The 13,976-nt window shown below is 34.0% G+C and overlaps 2 protein-coding genes across 3 annotated transcripts in view; one reads left to right on the top strand and one right to left on the bottom strand.

The window, feature by feature from the left end:
• Positions 1 to 13,976, top strand: part of LOC126628363 (protein HIGH CHLOROPHYLL FLUORESCENCE PHENOTYPE 173, chloroplastic-like) — a 20,815-nt gene extending 6,839 nt beyond the window's left edge. The window contains exons 8-9 of one of the 2 annotated variants that reach the window (XR_007625393.1): positions 13,203 to 13,244; positions 13,774 to 13,976. The gene's annotated coding sequence lies outside the window, so the exon portion shown is untranslated. Of the gene's footprint in view, positions 1 to 13,189; positions 13,266 to 13,773 lie in introns of those variants that run through there. The other variant, XM_050298011.1, reaches the window with a different exon arrangement.
• The window catches only part of LOC126628888 (disease resistance protein RGA2-like), an 81,154-nt gene continuing 67,407 nt past the window's right edge, over positions 230 to 13,976 (bottom strand). The window contains exon 4 of the mRNA XM_050298749.1: positions 230 to 1,887. Coding sequence (XP_050154706.1) covers positions 230 to 1,887 — 1,658 coding nt within the window. The remainder of the gene's footprint in view (positions 1,888 to 13,976) is intronic.

The raw sequence follows: 13,976 nt of genomic DNA, 5'->3' as shown, positions 1-13,976 counted from the left end.
AGAAAGGAAGGAAATTAAAGAGAAACTAAAAAAAAAAAAAATTAAATTGAGTGGGTAATGAATGCATACCGAAATCATTGATCCACATGGTATGCCATCTGGAAAGAAAAATAAAATGCTGGTGATGACGAATGAAGAATAAAAATAAGAAAAGAGATCGGCATTTTAATATTTTGTAGCTTATACTGAATTAGGCAAGTGTAAATTCAAACAAGTTAGAAAACGCACCTTAAGATTTATCAATTTCAATGGATGGGATGTGAGCAATCTTAAGCCAGTCCTCACCTGTTTCTTTTTTGCATCTTTCGCTTAAAATGGGGCAACTCTGAATTTTCAATCTATTTAAACAAGGGAGTCCACGAATCCCTTCTGGCAGTGATGCCAAATTAGAGCAACCATCAATGAAAAGCTCCTGAAGTGACGTGAGATTGCTTATTTCTTCTGGCAGTGATGCTAAATCCTCAATTCCATCGAGTGACAGATGTGTTAATTTGGAGAGATGAGGGGAAGAAGAAGAGGCAGAAACATCAACACCAACATCATGTGTAATATCAGATGCTCCTCTAACAAACAAGGATTCAGCAAACTTCCCGCTGCTCCCACTGAGTTTTATTTTAACCACATTTGGATACAGAGGCATGGAAGCTAGATTAGGACAATCCCAGATCCACAATTCAGAAAGACAGGGAAAAGAAGGCAACGACAGATTTTCCGTTGATGAAGAGGAAGAAGCACTGTTATGAGCGTGTGCCCTCCACCATCCCTTCAGAACAGGGCATCTACATATGGAGAGGTACTCCAGGAAGGGAAAGAATGGGATGTTCATCATCTCATCACTCATACTATTACTGCTCTCATTCTCTGATATGTACTCCAACTTCTCCAAACCACCTAGACTAAGAGACTTAAGGGAAGGGAAATGATCCAAGGGTGGAAGATGTTGGCATCTCTCACAATCCGACAATTCGAGACCAACAATATTAATGAGAGAGGAAAACCAACTCGCAAACCTCACACCACGATAACACCGCACGGACAACCGCTTTAGATTAGAATGGGGTTGCAATACTTCCATTGACTTTATAATATCCTCCTCATCAACTGCGTTTACATCTTCTGTAGAGTTCCAAAGCAAAACCAACGATTGGAGATGCTGTTTGTCCTTGAGAGGTGTACCAACATTTGATTCTGACACCACATCTTTCTCGTGCCTCAAAATGTCAATAAATAAGCCTCCCCTTAATTCCTTAAGGCTCTCCAGCTCACCAAGACCAGCATTACCGCCCTTCCCCAAAGCAAATCTATTCAATGTACGAACACCATTCAATTCACCAATTCCACGTGGCATTCCAGTCAACTTAACATAGCCTTCCATGATGAGATGCCTTAAGTTGATCATTTTTTTAATGTCTCTATGCAATTCCACAAGACTACCACAACAACTGAGATCTAGTGTTTCCAAATTCGGAAGTTCAACTATACAATCTGGAAGTCTCTTCATAGGATTCCGACTAAGATCAAGATATCTCAAATGTTTCATTTTTCTAAGACAATTAGGTAATGTTGTAATTCCTAATTCATTGAGACTTAACATCCGTAATGACTTAAAATTTGAAACAATTGTAGAATAAAATGCATTTCCTGAGAAACTTTGGTAACCACCCCCGCCTTGTTGCTGAAGAAAAAGAAAAGTTCGTATCTTGTTTTCTTTTAGCAAGGACGTTGGCACTTCCCATTTCGACAAATCAATATCAAAATTGAAAGATACGTGACGAAGCTTTTCATGAAAGTTCTTTGGGTTCAGATCAACTATGGCGCTCCTGTCCCCCGACACTGAGATTGCAAGTTCATTCATGAGATCGTGCATTTTACACATACCAAACTCACCTGTTTTTTCTTCTTGAAAAAACGATCTCTGCAACAACTCCCTATAATATTCATAGGCAACATCCTCCAAACCCTCGTTTTCATCATATGACTTAACGAACCCTTGCGCCACCCAAAGTCTAGTCAATCTCTTTACAGAGATATCATAATCAGGTGGGAACAAGCTGCAGTAAGCAAAGCATTGCTTCAAATGTGATGGGAGCACATCATAACTTAGTTTAAGTGTTGGTAAAATTCCATTTTCTTCCTGCCTTATTTTTGATAGTTTCTTTTCTTTGAAATTCGACCACTCTCTTTCTTGATCTTTGGTGCACAACGTCCCACCTATCGTCCTTATAGCGAGTGGAACTCCCTGACATTTTTTTACAACCTCCATCCCAATTGCCTTAATTGTTGAATTCTCTGGTTCTTTTCCATCTTGAAAAGCCATTTTCTTAAATAAGGACCAGCTTTGCACTTCATGCAAACCCCTTAAGGGGTACTGTTTAGTTGTGTGTGATGTCATCGCAATGGTTTTAGTACGAGTGGTTATTAATATTCTACTACCTTCTCCACCACCCTTTAACAAGTCCATCAAGCTAAGCCACTTCTGTGGATTCTCATTCCACACATCATCCAACACAAGTAGGTATTTCTTTCCATCTACTTTTTTTCTAAGCTCATTTTGCAGCTGATCCATATCAAGCTCGTCCACCTTATCACGCTCCTCTTTAGCAAGCTTGTCAGCTTTTAGGATTTTCTTAGCCAGTATATCCAACTCAAATGTATTAGAGACACATACCCATATTTTCAACTCAAAATGCTTTCGAATCACCTCATCATTAAATATGAGTTGGGCAAGGGCAGTTTTCCCCAATCCTCCAATTCCAACTATGGAAATGGTTGACACATTCTCAGTTGAGATGGGATCCAACAAAAGTTGGATAAGTGCCTTTTTATCTTCGTCTCTCCCTATAATATTATCCTTAGGGACAAATGAGTGAGCGACCCTCTCTCTCAATATAAATCTTGTATCTTCACGATTATTGTTCAAGTCACTGGGTGTACGGGATGCAACCTCACTAAGCCTTTTGTTAATATCTTTTATCTTATGACTCATCTCTAACCCAAAAACAAGTTGATTTGAGCTAGAAAAGAAAAGGCGCACCTGTAAGAGTTTGAGTAGACATAGTCATTATTTCGATAGAACTGTATTAATAAGTTAATAGAGTTTTGTAACGGTAAGTTATACGAAACATTCAAAACAATAATGTAGAAGACTTATTGCAATTGAATATGAGTTATTGAGAGACCTATTGTACTCCTAAGGCCATCTCTAACCGAAGGGTCCAGAGGGCCAGAGGGCCGAAAATAACCCTAAAACCGTCTCCAACTGAGGGCTAGGCCAGAGGGCTCTGGAATCTGGGAGGGCACCACGGGATCAGAGAAGGCTGGAGGGCTGGCTATTTTTTTTTTTAATGTTTTCCTATTGCTGTCGGTTATAACCGACAGCATTAAAGAATAATTTTTTAATACTGTCGGTTATAACCGACAATAATAGTTATTCAAAAGCAAAATTTTTCTTTTTAATTACTATTAGTGTCGGTTATAACTGACACTAATAGTTTGAATTTTTTTGAATATAACGGCCAGTAGCCGTTGTATTAACTTCTTTTTTTTTTTATGAATTTAAACTTCTTTTTCCCTTTTCATATGAATCAAATTTTGTTTCACATTTTTTTTCAATTCTATTTTACAAAATTTGTTTCAATTTTTTTTTTAAATTCTATTTTTTTTCCTATAACTTCTATTTTACAAAATTTGATTCATATTTTTTTTCATATAACTTCTATTTTACAAAATTTGTTTCATATTTTTTTAAATTCCATTTTTTTTCCTATAACTTCTATTTCACAAAATTTGTTTCATATTTTTTTTCAATTCTATTTTTTTCCTATAACTTCCTAGGCCATTTATACAACATTAAATTAAATTAAGTAATATGAAACAACATTAAACAATATGAAACAACATTAAATAACATTAACCAACATACAAATTATACAACATAAAAAAACATTTAACAACATGAAACTTAAAAAACATTTTTAAAAACATTTAACAACATAAAACTTAAAGTTGTGTGAATTATAGCCCAATATCCACCCTATTTAGAGCAAAAAAAAATTCAAATCCAACTGCTAGCCGACGTCAGCATGATGTCAGCTACCAATAGCTGACATCATGTTGACGTCACTTAGCCGTTAGATTTGAATTTAAATTGTAGTTTTTAAATAATAAATTATGTTGGGCCTATGGCCCTTTGGCCTTCGGTTGGAGACGATTTTTTGTGACAGGGCTAAAATGAGCCCTCTGACCCTTTGGCCCTCGGTTGGAGACGGAGGCCAATATGACTCTGTACTGTTTATTAAAATATGAATATCTTGAGGAATCTTTGAGGGCTAGAGGGCTAAAACGAGCTATCTGGCCAGCCCTCGGTTAGAGATGATGGCCTAATAGGTTTAGGTGACTATAAAATTGTTCTACGAGGTGCAACCTTTCGAATCCTCTTGTTAATATCTTTTATTTAATGATTCATCTTTTGCCAAAAAGCAAGATGATTTGAGCTAAAAAAAAAAAAAAAAAAAGAAAAAGAGGCATACCTTTGACAGCTTAGTATTGTCACGCATCACTTGTCTCCTCTGAACTTCAGCATTAAACTCATCCAGCACGTCATCGGCTTCATAAACTGCATCTTCTACGCTTTGGAGCCACAACTTGACTTCATTGTTGTTGGCTTGCTTTTGCTCAGCATCAAGAAGAACATCTTGGAATCCAGCAACTGTCTCCTTGAGCTTGTTGAGTTCATCTTGGACACCCCAAATCGATCCAATCTTTTGGAAAGCATGGTTTCCAAGCCTTACAATGATCCGTTCTGCAATGTTGAAGAGAACTCCTTCCGCCATTTCTTGTATTTAGGACAAGAAAAACACATGCAAGTGAAGTGAATTAAAGTAGAAACTTGTAAACGAGAATATGGTTTTGGGTAGTGAAAGATAGCTCGTCCCTGCTCGTTTTTATATATGCCATTCCACTTTAATTAAAGAATAACTTGAACGATTAACACACTCATTCCCATTCCACTTTAATTAAAGAATAACTTGAATGGTTAACACATTATATCCCTTTTCCACAAGTTCTGAATGGTTAACATATTCTATCCCTTTTCCACAAGTTAAGGGCAAAAACAAATTATGTTCGACAAAGGAAGTAGAACATTGGGGTCCATTTGAAAGAGGAAATTTCAAACCTCAATCCAATATTTTTATGATTTCACATAATATGTCATGTTTATTTATGGAAAATGATCATCTCTCGATCTCTTCTACCAAATCCTCCCCATCAATTAATCAATCTGGACCTTTAAATTTTGATCAAACGGCTAAAATTATTATAACTTTTAAAGTGGGTATATGTTTTTAGTCGTTTAATCAAATTTTAAGGATTTAGATTAGTTGATAGGAAGAATTTGGTAAAAGTCACCTTCCCTTATTTATGATTCTTCAATTTCATGCGCCTACTAAAACATGATATGCTTTATTTATAGAGAATTAAATGGAGCCCATGCTAATGCGCGTGTAAACATAAAAATTTTAAAAGGAAAAATATATAGAAAAGAGAAAAAGTGGTTTTTTTTTTTAAATTAGAAATACTATGATGATATGTAGGCGAGGTTTGAAAAAAAAAAAACATCAAAACTTACTTTGTATGAAATTACATTATTACCCCCGATTCCTAATCAACATTAGAGAACCAGACCTTATAGATTATTCTCCTAGTCTTTTCGATTTCTCTAATAATAAGGTAAGCTCGTTCGATCCATCTCATCCATCTCATCCTCAAAACTGAAAGAAAAAAAAAAAAAAAAAAAGAGTTTCGTCTTCTTCTATGTCTGCATTTCCGACTTCCTCTGCACCTTTTTCTTCCCCCGCCTTCTTCCCCAACCCCCCTGGTGGGGCAAAAAAAAAAAAAAAACAAAGCCAAAACACTTGAAGATTTTATTTTGTCGTAAAATACCAAATTGTCATTTCACTCTTTTGGTTGAGAAAGAGCATTTTGTTAGCTGGTAGTTTAGGTAAGAATAGGAACAATTCCACAACCTCACTACTAGTCTAATAGTTCTTCTTAATTAACTCAATATTGTAGTAAAATTTCAAATCCTTATGTTTAAATCACTCCATCCACATAGACCCCTAATTTGTTAACCAAGAAACAATATTCTCCGGCCAAATATAAACTAATGAAACAAGAAGCACTTCAAAGAAACAAATTGACCCGTTTTACACACCATCTAAAAGATTATGGTGGTGACAGAAAATTCACAATCGAAAACTCAGTAAGCAAAGCGAAAATGAGATAAAACTCTTGTTAACAGCTTAGAACAGTTCAATACTTTAATTTGATCACCGTATCCTCGTTCCCGGATAAAACTATTGGCATCTAAACTCTCTTCCGAGACGTAAATGAGTGAACCTCCAGGGTCACATTTCATAGTCTTGTTTATTAGCAAGTTCAATACAAGAATTTCCTCATTTATCATACAATTCAAGAGCTTAAGATCCTTGACTACTCAGCTTTATGCCTTTCGTGCCTGAAGAGACGATAGAACAATGACAACAGCCAGTGCCAAAAGATATCAACAAAACTACACTATATTTTCAAACACCAGCTTCCCCACCCTCCACCACACAAACTATATTATATTTTCATTCCTCAAAAATTATTATTAAACTATTAAACTTCAGAATCAATGGAGAAGGAATCTAATTCCGTTTTTCCTCAAAAAATATCACTACTAGTCTAATAGTTTTTCTTAATTAACTAAATATTGTAGTAAAAATTCAAATCCTTGTGTAAATCACTCTATCCACATAGACCCCTAATTTGTTAACAAAGAAACAATACTCTCCGGCCAAAGATAAACTAAAGAAACAAGAAGCACTTCAAAGAAACAAATTGACCTGTTTTTCACACCATCTAAAATATTATGGTGGTTACAGAAAATTCACGACTGAAAACTCAGTAAGCAAAGTGAAAATGAGATAAAACTCTTGTTAACAATTTAGAACAGTTCAATACTTTAATTTGATCACCGTATCTTTGTTCCCGGATAAAACTATTGACATCTAAACTCCCTCCCGAGACGTAAATGAGTGAACCTTCAGGGTCACATTTCATAGTCTTCCTTATTAGCAAGTTCAACACACGAATTTCCTCATTTATCATGCAATTCAAGAGCTTAAGATCTTTGACTACTCAGCTTTATGCCCTTCGCGCCTGAAGAGACGACAGAACAAAGACAACGGCCAGTGCCAAAAGATGATCAACCAATTATCCAGTTTGGGTTTAGGTTATGGGGTTGGTCCGAAAATTCCCTTGTAGATTTCTTTTTGTTTCTGGTAAACAGCCTTGTCGTGTTCAGCAAGCAGACGTAACTCTCTTGCAATAGCTTTGTCTTGAGGTGCAAATTTGCATGGTTAACATATTCTATCCCTTTTCCACAAGTTAAGGCAAAAACAAATTATGTTCGACAAAGGAAGTAGAACATTGGGGTCCATTTGAAAGAGGAAATTTCAAATCTCAATCCAATATTTTTATGATTTCACATAATATGGCATGCTTATTTATGGAAAGGGATCATCTCCTGATCTCTTCCACCAAATCATCCCAATCAATCAATTTGGACCCCTAAATTTGACATAACGGTTAAAGTTATTATAACTTTTAAAGTGGGCCCATATTTTTAGCCGTTGGATCAAATTTCAATGGCTCAGATTAGTTGATGGGGAGGATTTGATGGAAGGGATTCTAAGAGAATATGGTTTTGCGTAGGGAAAGATAGCTCGTCCCTTCTCGTCTTTATACATGCCATTCCACTTTAATTAAAGAATAACTTGAATGGTTAACACACTCATTCCCATTCCACTTTAATTAAAGAATAACTTGAATGCTTAACACATTCTAACCCTTTTCCACAAGTTCTGAATGGTGTACATATTATACTCCTTTTCCACAAGTTTAAGGCAAAAACAAATTATGTTCGACAAAGGAAGTAAAAAATTGGGGTCCATTTGGAAAAGGAAATTTTAAACCTGAATTCAATATTTTTATGAATTCATATAATATGACATGCTTATTTATACAAAATATAAATTAAAATCATTCCGATTCTTCAATTTCATGCTCTTACTAAATCATGATATGCTTTATCTATAGAGAATTTAATGGAGCCCATGCATTATGCGCTTGTAAATATAAAAATTTTATAAAGAAAAATATATGGAAAAGAGAAAAAGTGGGTTTTTTATTTTTTATTATTAGATTAAAAATATTGTGATGACATGTAGACGAGTTTTGAAAAAAAAAAAACACATCAAAACTTAATTTGCGGGAAGAGACGATAGAACAATGACAACAGCCAGTGCCAAAAGATTATCAACCAATTATCCAGTTTGGGTTTAGGTTATGGGGTTGGTCCGAAAATTCCCTTGTAGATTTCTGTTTGTTTCTGATAAACAGCTTTGTTGTGTTCAGCAAGCAGACGTAACTAACTCTCCTGCATTAGCTTTGTCATGGAATTCAAATACCTCATTAATATAGGGAGTCCAATTCCCCCATTTTTAGGAATTGAATTCCTTATTTCATGTGAGCTTCACAACTTTCTTGATTCCTTCAAAATTAATAAACACTTGAATACCCTATAATCGAAATCAAATTTTCTATATTTATTTTCATTACAGACACGTAAACATGGCATCAATGTATAAAACAAAGACTTAATGATGATCAATATGGTTTTGCATAGTGAGAATATGGTCAATTTGTTACAGTTGGTCTTAATAATTGAAAGTTGATTTTTAATGCCAGCTGGGTCCTTCACAAATTAAAGCCGTTGGTTCCTGTTCTTCTCTTTTCCTCTACTTTTGCGCCCTAGTAGCTAGTAAAGTATAGCTAGTGCTCTACTAAAGCTTGTTGTGTCTTTCATTTGATTTCCAACACATGTTCTCTCTCCCACCTCTCCCTGGGCCCACGTGCTTTATAACCCGCCATCATTTGCACACATCGCAGAACGTTTCTACACCCAACTCTTCCTAGTAGAAGCAATCAATCCAATTTTATATGTATCTTCGGTACGAATTTATACATTCAGCGCTGCACCTTTTTTACGCCTTCTTTTAGCTCTTTCAACTGAGAAATTTATTTTTTATTTTTTATTTTATTTTTTTATCTAGGATTGTATTGGCCCGGAATTTTTGTTTAACACTCTTGCTAAGGTAAACATTTCTATTCGTATTTAATGCAACTGAGAAAATTAGATCGCCTTCAATTTCTAGTTTTAAAAAATGAGGGTTGAAAAAAAAACAAATATTAATGCTACTCTTTTGCCAAATATTTTCATCTCATAATATGTAAGATGGAAGGTTAAGATTGCTTTGCTGTAAGCTTGAACACTGCCAAAACTAAGTTTACCAGTGAAGCAACATTATACACTAAAAGTAAAGGGGATGATAAGATACCATAATATCCATTTATGTTGACGATATAATGCTAATAGACTAAAGGAAGTCATAAATTGGGGTCCATTTGGAATGAGGACATTTCAATCCTCAATCTATTTTATTTTTTTAATAAACGATATTATTTACTTTAGGAGGTATGAGAGTAAACTAAATCTCACAATACTCTAGCAATAATATGGTTCAAATATTTCTTTGACAAAAATCAAATCTAAGAATTATCACTTACAAATCTAGAAGACAATAGCACTAAATGGCTCCTCAATCCAATATTTTTATGATTTCATGTAATATGACATGCTTATTTATATAGAATATGAACTAAAATCATTCTGATTCTTTAGTTTCTTGCGTTTACTGAAAAATATCCACATAAACAAAAGAAACAAGAAGCACTTCGAAGAAACAAGTTGACTCGTTTTACACACCATCTAAAATATTATGGTGATGACGAAAAATTCACAACCGAAAACTCAATAAACAAAGCGAAAATGAAATAAACTCTTGTATAACAGTTTAGACCACTTCATTTTCATCACTGTATCTTCGTTGCCGGCTAAAACTATTGGCATCCAAATGTTGGAACTTGTGTGGGACCATTGTCCCACATCGCACATCAATATTCACCAATCCCTCTTTATAATTGAGTTCGTTCAGCTTCCATTGGGCTGAAGCCATAAATCTTACGCCATGGATTTGGGTATGTATTAAATGTCAAAGATGGGTTGTATCCTACAATATAGAGAGAACACATATCAACTGGCGCAATGCAAACGTCTGTGAACTACTACGTCAATGGTCATTGTTGTGATTTTATTTACAACTTTTTTTTTTTTTTTGGAAAAATTATGTTGCAGCTGGCCTTAGTTGATTTTTAATGCCAGCTGGGTCCTTCACAAATAAAACAAACGCCTAACAATGGTCAATATGTTGGCGTTGGGATAATTTAAAAAAGAGTAAACTGTCATTTAACCCCCTGAACTATCACGTGAGTTTCAATTTCCCCCCTGAACTATTTTTTCAGCCAATTGACCCCCTAAACTATGTTAAAGTGGCCAATTAACCCCCTATCGTTAAGTATCTTTAACTCCATCCAATTTTCTGTTACAAAGTGTCATGTGCTTGGCACATGACCACCTTTTTACATTTTATGTCTAAATCTTTACAAAGAAAACATATAAAACAAATATTAAAAAAAAAAAACATACAAACCCTAAACTTAATGATTCAAAATAATAGAAAAGGTAAGGCTTTTTATATTAACACTCCACAAAATGTTGAATGCACCCCATATTAAAATTTAATATTAAATGACTTATTTACTCCACTATGCAATGACAATTTTGACCTTATTAGGTTTTAAAAAAAAAATTATAAATACACCCCAAATCACTTTTAGCGTATTATTTATTTTCTCAACTATCAAAACCCTCTCATCCTCCATTGTTGAACAAAATCCTAACCAATGAAACTACAAACATGTTGATTGAGAAAAATTGTTTTTGACAAATGAAACACGAAATCGATGTTTCTGAAGCTTCACATGAGGTAAGACTTCACATTTTTCATTGTTTTAGTGATTTCGATGACATCGATAATTATTTAATCTTGCGTTTGCTGCATTATTTAAACTTATATATTCATATTCATATTCATATTCATATTCATCTTTTAGGGTTCATATTGAAAAATAATGCAGCAAACGCAAGATTAAATAATTATCGATATCATCGAAATCACTAAAACAATGAAAAATGTGAAGTCTTACCTCATGTGAAGCTTCAGAAACATCGATTTCGTGTTTCATTCGTAAAAAACAATTTTTCTCAATCAACATGTTTGTAGTTTCATTGGTTAGGATTTTGTTCAACAATGGAGGATGAGAGAGTTTTGATAGTTGAGAAGATAAATAATACGCTAAAAGTGATTTGGGGTGTATTTATAATTTTTTTTTAAAACCCTAATAAGGTCAAAATTGTCATTGCATAGTGGAGTAAATAAGTCATTTAATATTAAATTTTAATATGGGGTGCATTCAACATTTTGTGGAGTGTTAAAATAAAAAGCCTTACCTTTTCTATTATTTTGAATGATTAAGTTTAGGGTTTGTAAGTTTTTTTTTTTTTTTAATATTTGTTTTATATGTTTTCTTTGTAAAGATTTAGACATAAAATGTAAAAAGGTGGTCATGTGCCAAGCACATGACACTTTCTAACAGAAAATTGGATGGAGTTAAAGATACTTAACGGTAGGGGGTTAATTGGCCACTTTAACATAGTTTAGGGGGTCAATTGGCTAAAAAAATAGTTCAGAGGGGAAATTGAAACTTACGTGATAGTTCAGGGGGTTAAATGACAGTTTACTCTTTAAAAAAAAAATTCTCTCGATAATATGGTCAATGACTCAATATGTTACAGGTGGCCTTAATAATTGAAAGTTGATTTTTAATGCAAGCTGGGTCCTTCACAAATTATAGCTGTTGGTTCCTGTCCTTCTCTTTTCCTCTACTTGTGTGCCCTAGTAGCTAGTAATGTAGTGCTTTTACTAAAGCTTGTGTTGTGTCTTTTCTTTTGATTTCCAACACATGTTCTCTCTCCCACCACTCCCTAGGCCCACGCGCTATTATAACTCGCCATCATTTGTACACTCAGCGCTGAACGTTTCCGCACCCAACACTTCCAAATAGAAGCAACCAGTCCAATTTTATTGGATCACAATCCTCTTGAGCAAATGATGAGGATTCCTCTAACAGGCTGATCGGGCCTATTTAAATTTTATCAAACGGATAAAAACAGAAGATCATTCTAAAAATTATAATAATTGTAGTCGTTAAATAAAATTTAAACAGTCCGATGAGCCTAATCAAGAGGATCCTCAACATTTGTTCAAGAGAGGATTCTGATCCAATTTTATTTGTATCTTCAGTACGAATTTATACACCTAACGATGCACGTTTGTGACGCATTGTTTTAGCTTTCTTTCAGCTGATAAGATACCATAATGTCCATTTATGTTGATGATATAATGCTAATAGACTAAAGGAAGTCATAAATTGGGGTCCATTTGTAATGAGGAAATTTCAAACCTCAATATGGTATTATTATTATTATTATTATTATTATCAATACTCTATCAATAACATTGTTCAAATTCATTTTTGATAAGAATTGAATATAAAAATTATTATCAATACTCTATCAATAACATGGTTCAAATTCATTTTTGTAGGACATGTTTTCACCAGACGAGGGTACTAAGCTAAAAGCTGCTTCCCAAAAACAAATTCATGGTTTTTTTATTATTAATTACAGATAGTATTTCTATGTTTTCCCTCTTTGTTTTATAGATAATCAACTGTTATTAAGCTGTTTTCGTAGTGATTAGAACTTCCTATAGAACTAATGAATCAAGTCATAACGAGATGAGCTAATCGAAACAGCACAAATATGAAGGAAAACAGGTTCTCTCTTTGGTCTTTAACAGGAACAAGTGAGACACATGTTCGTTGACTAATTGAGTCCTTTCTCCAAGTTTTTAGTAGACATCGGGTCGCTGTAATTTGCGTTTATGAGCACACTGTGACTAAAGAAAATTTAAGCTGTCAAGTTCCCAAAATGTCTAAGGAGATATCATGTTTAACAAGTCACGAATTGTGATCAATCCAAATGCTTTTATGAGCACAACCATGTCATATTTAGTTTTTGCAGAGGTTGTAATAATTTTCCTTTGACTGATCTGTTAAAAAGTTTGTTTTTGTAGATGCCAAAGAACTGCATGCAAGATTTCTGTGTGAATGTCAAGGTCCGTACTTTTCCCTTTTTAGTTCTTAGCAATACAAGCATCTTCAACATTTTAAAAATAAACCTATAACACGTTATTAAGTATGAACTGGTGTGGGTTAATAATGAAGTTGGATATGCTGGATAGAAGATGAAAAATAAACCTATAACATGTATTCTGATTACATATAAGTAAATTTTTTGAATAAAACTTAATAAACCAATATATTTTGGTTGCAGGTTAAGAAAAATTAAGAGACCAGTTCAATTGGGTGGATGAATAAAAGGAAAGAAAAGAAAAATATTAGAAAACATTCGGTATGTTCAATTAGGGAGACCATTTGATTGCTAAGGAAATCGAGGAAAAGCAAACAAACTAACTAGGGGTTGTCTGTGCTGTTTATAGAGACAGGACATAGAAAAAACAACAAATATTTTTGTTTTTGTAATGGTTGTCATGAATTTCCTTTTGACTAAACAAAACAAAATCAGTTTATTTGCTTTACTGAGAATGTAGCGTTTTTTGTGATTAGTTTCGGGTTTTTGAGCAGATATTTGTGTCCCGAGCCGTATCCAAAGTTGATTTTGGACTTTCTTCGATCTTAGAATATATGGTTACTGCAGTGCATTGATAATTAATAGAGGTAACTTTTTTTTTTTTTTATCATTGTTTGTGTATAATTATGCAACTTGTATGTTATAACGTGACAAAGGTGATTTTGCTTCCAATACATCAACAAATATTAAAAAGAAA

This window comes from Malus sylvestris, chromosome 7, assembly GCF_916048215.2.
Source record: "Malus sylvestris chromosome 7, drMalSylv7.2, whole genome shotgun sequence".
Lineage (NCBI taxonomy): Eukaryota > Viridiplantae > Streptophyta > Magnoliopsida > Rosales > Rosaceae > Malus > Malus sylvestris.
Note: the sequence above shows the minus strand (reverse complement) of the source record. Positions and strands in the feature narration are given on the sequence as shown.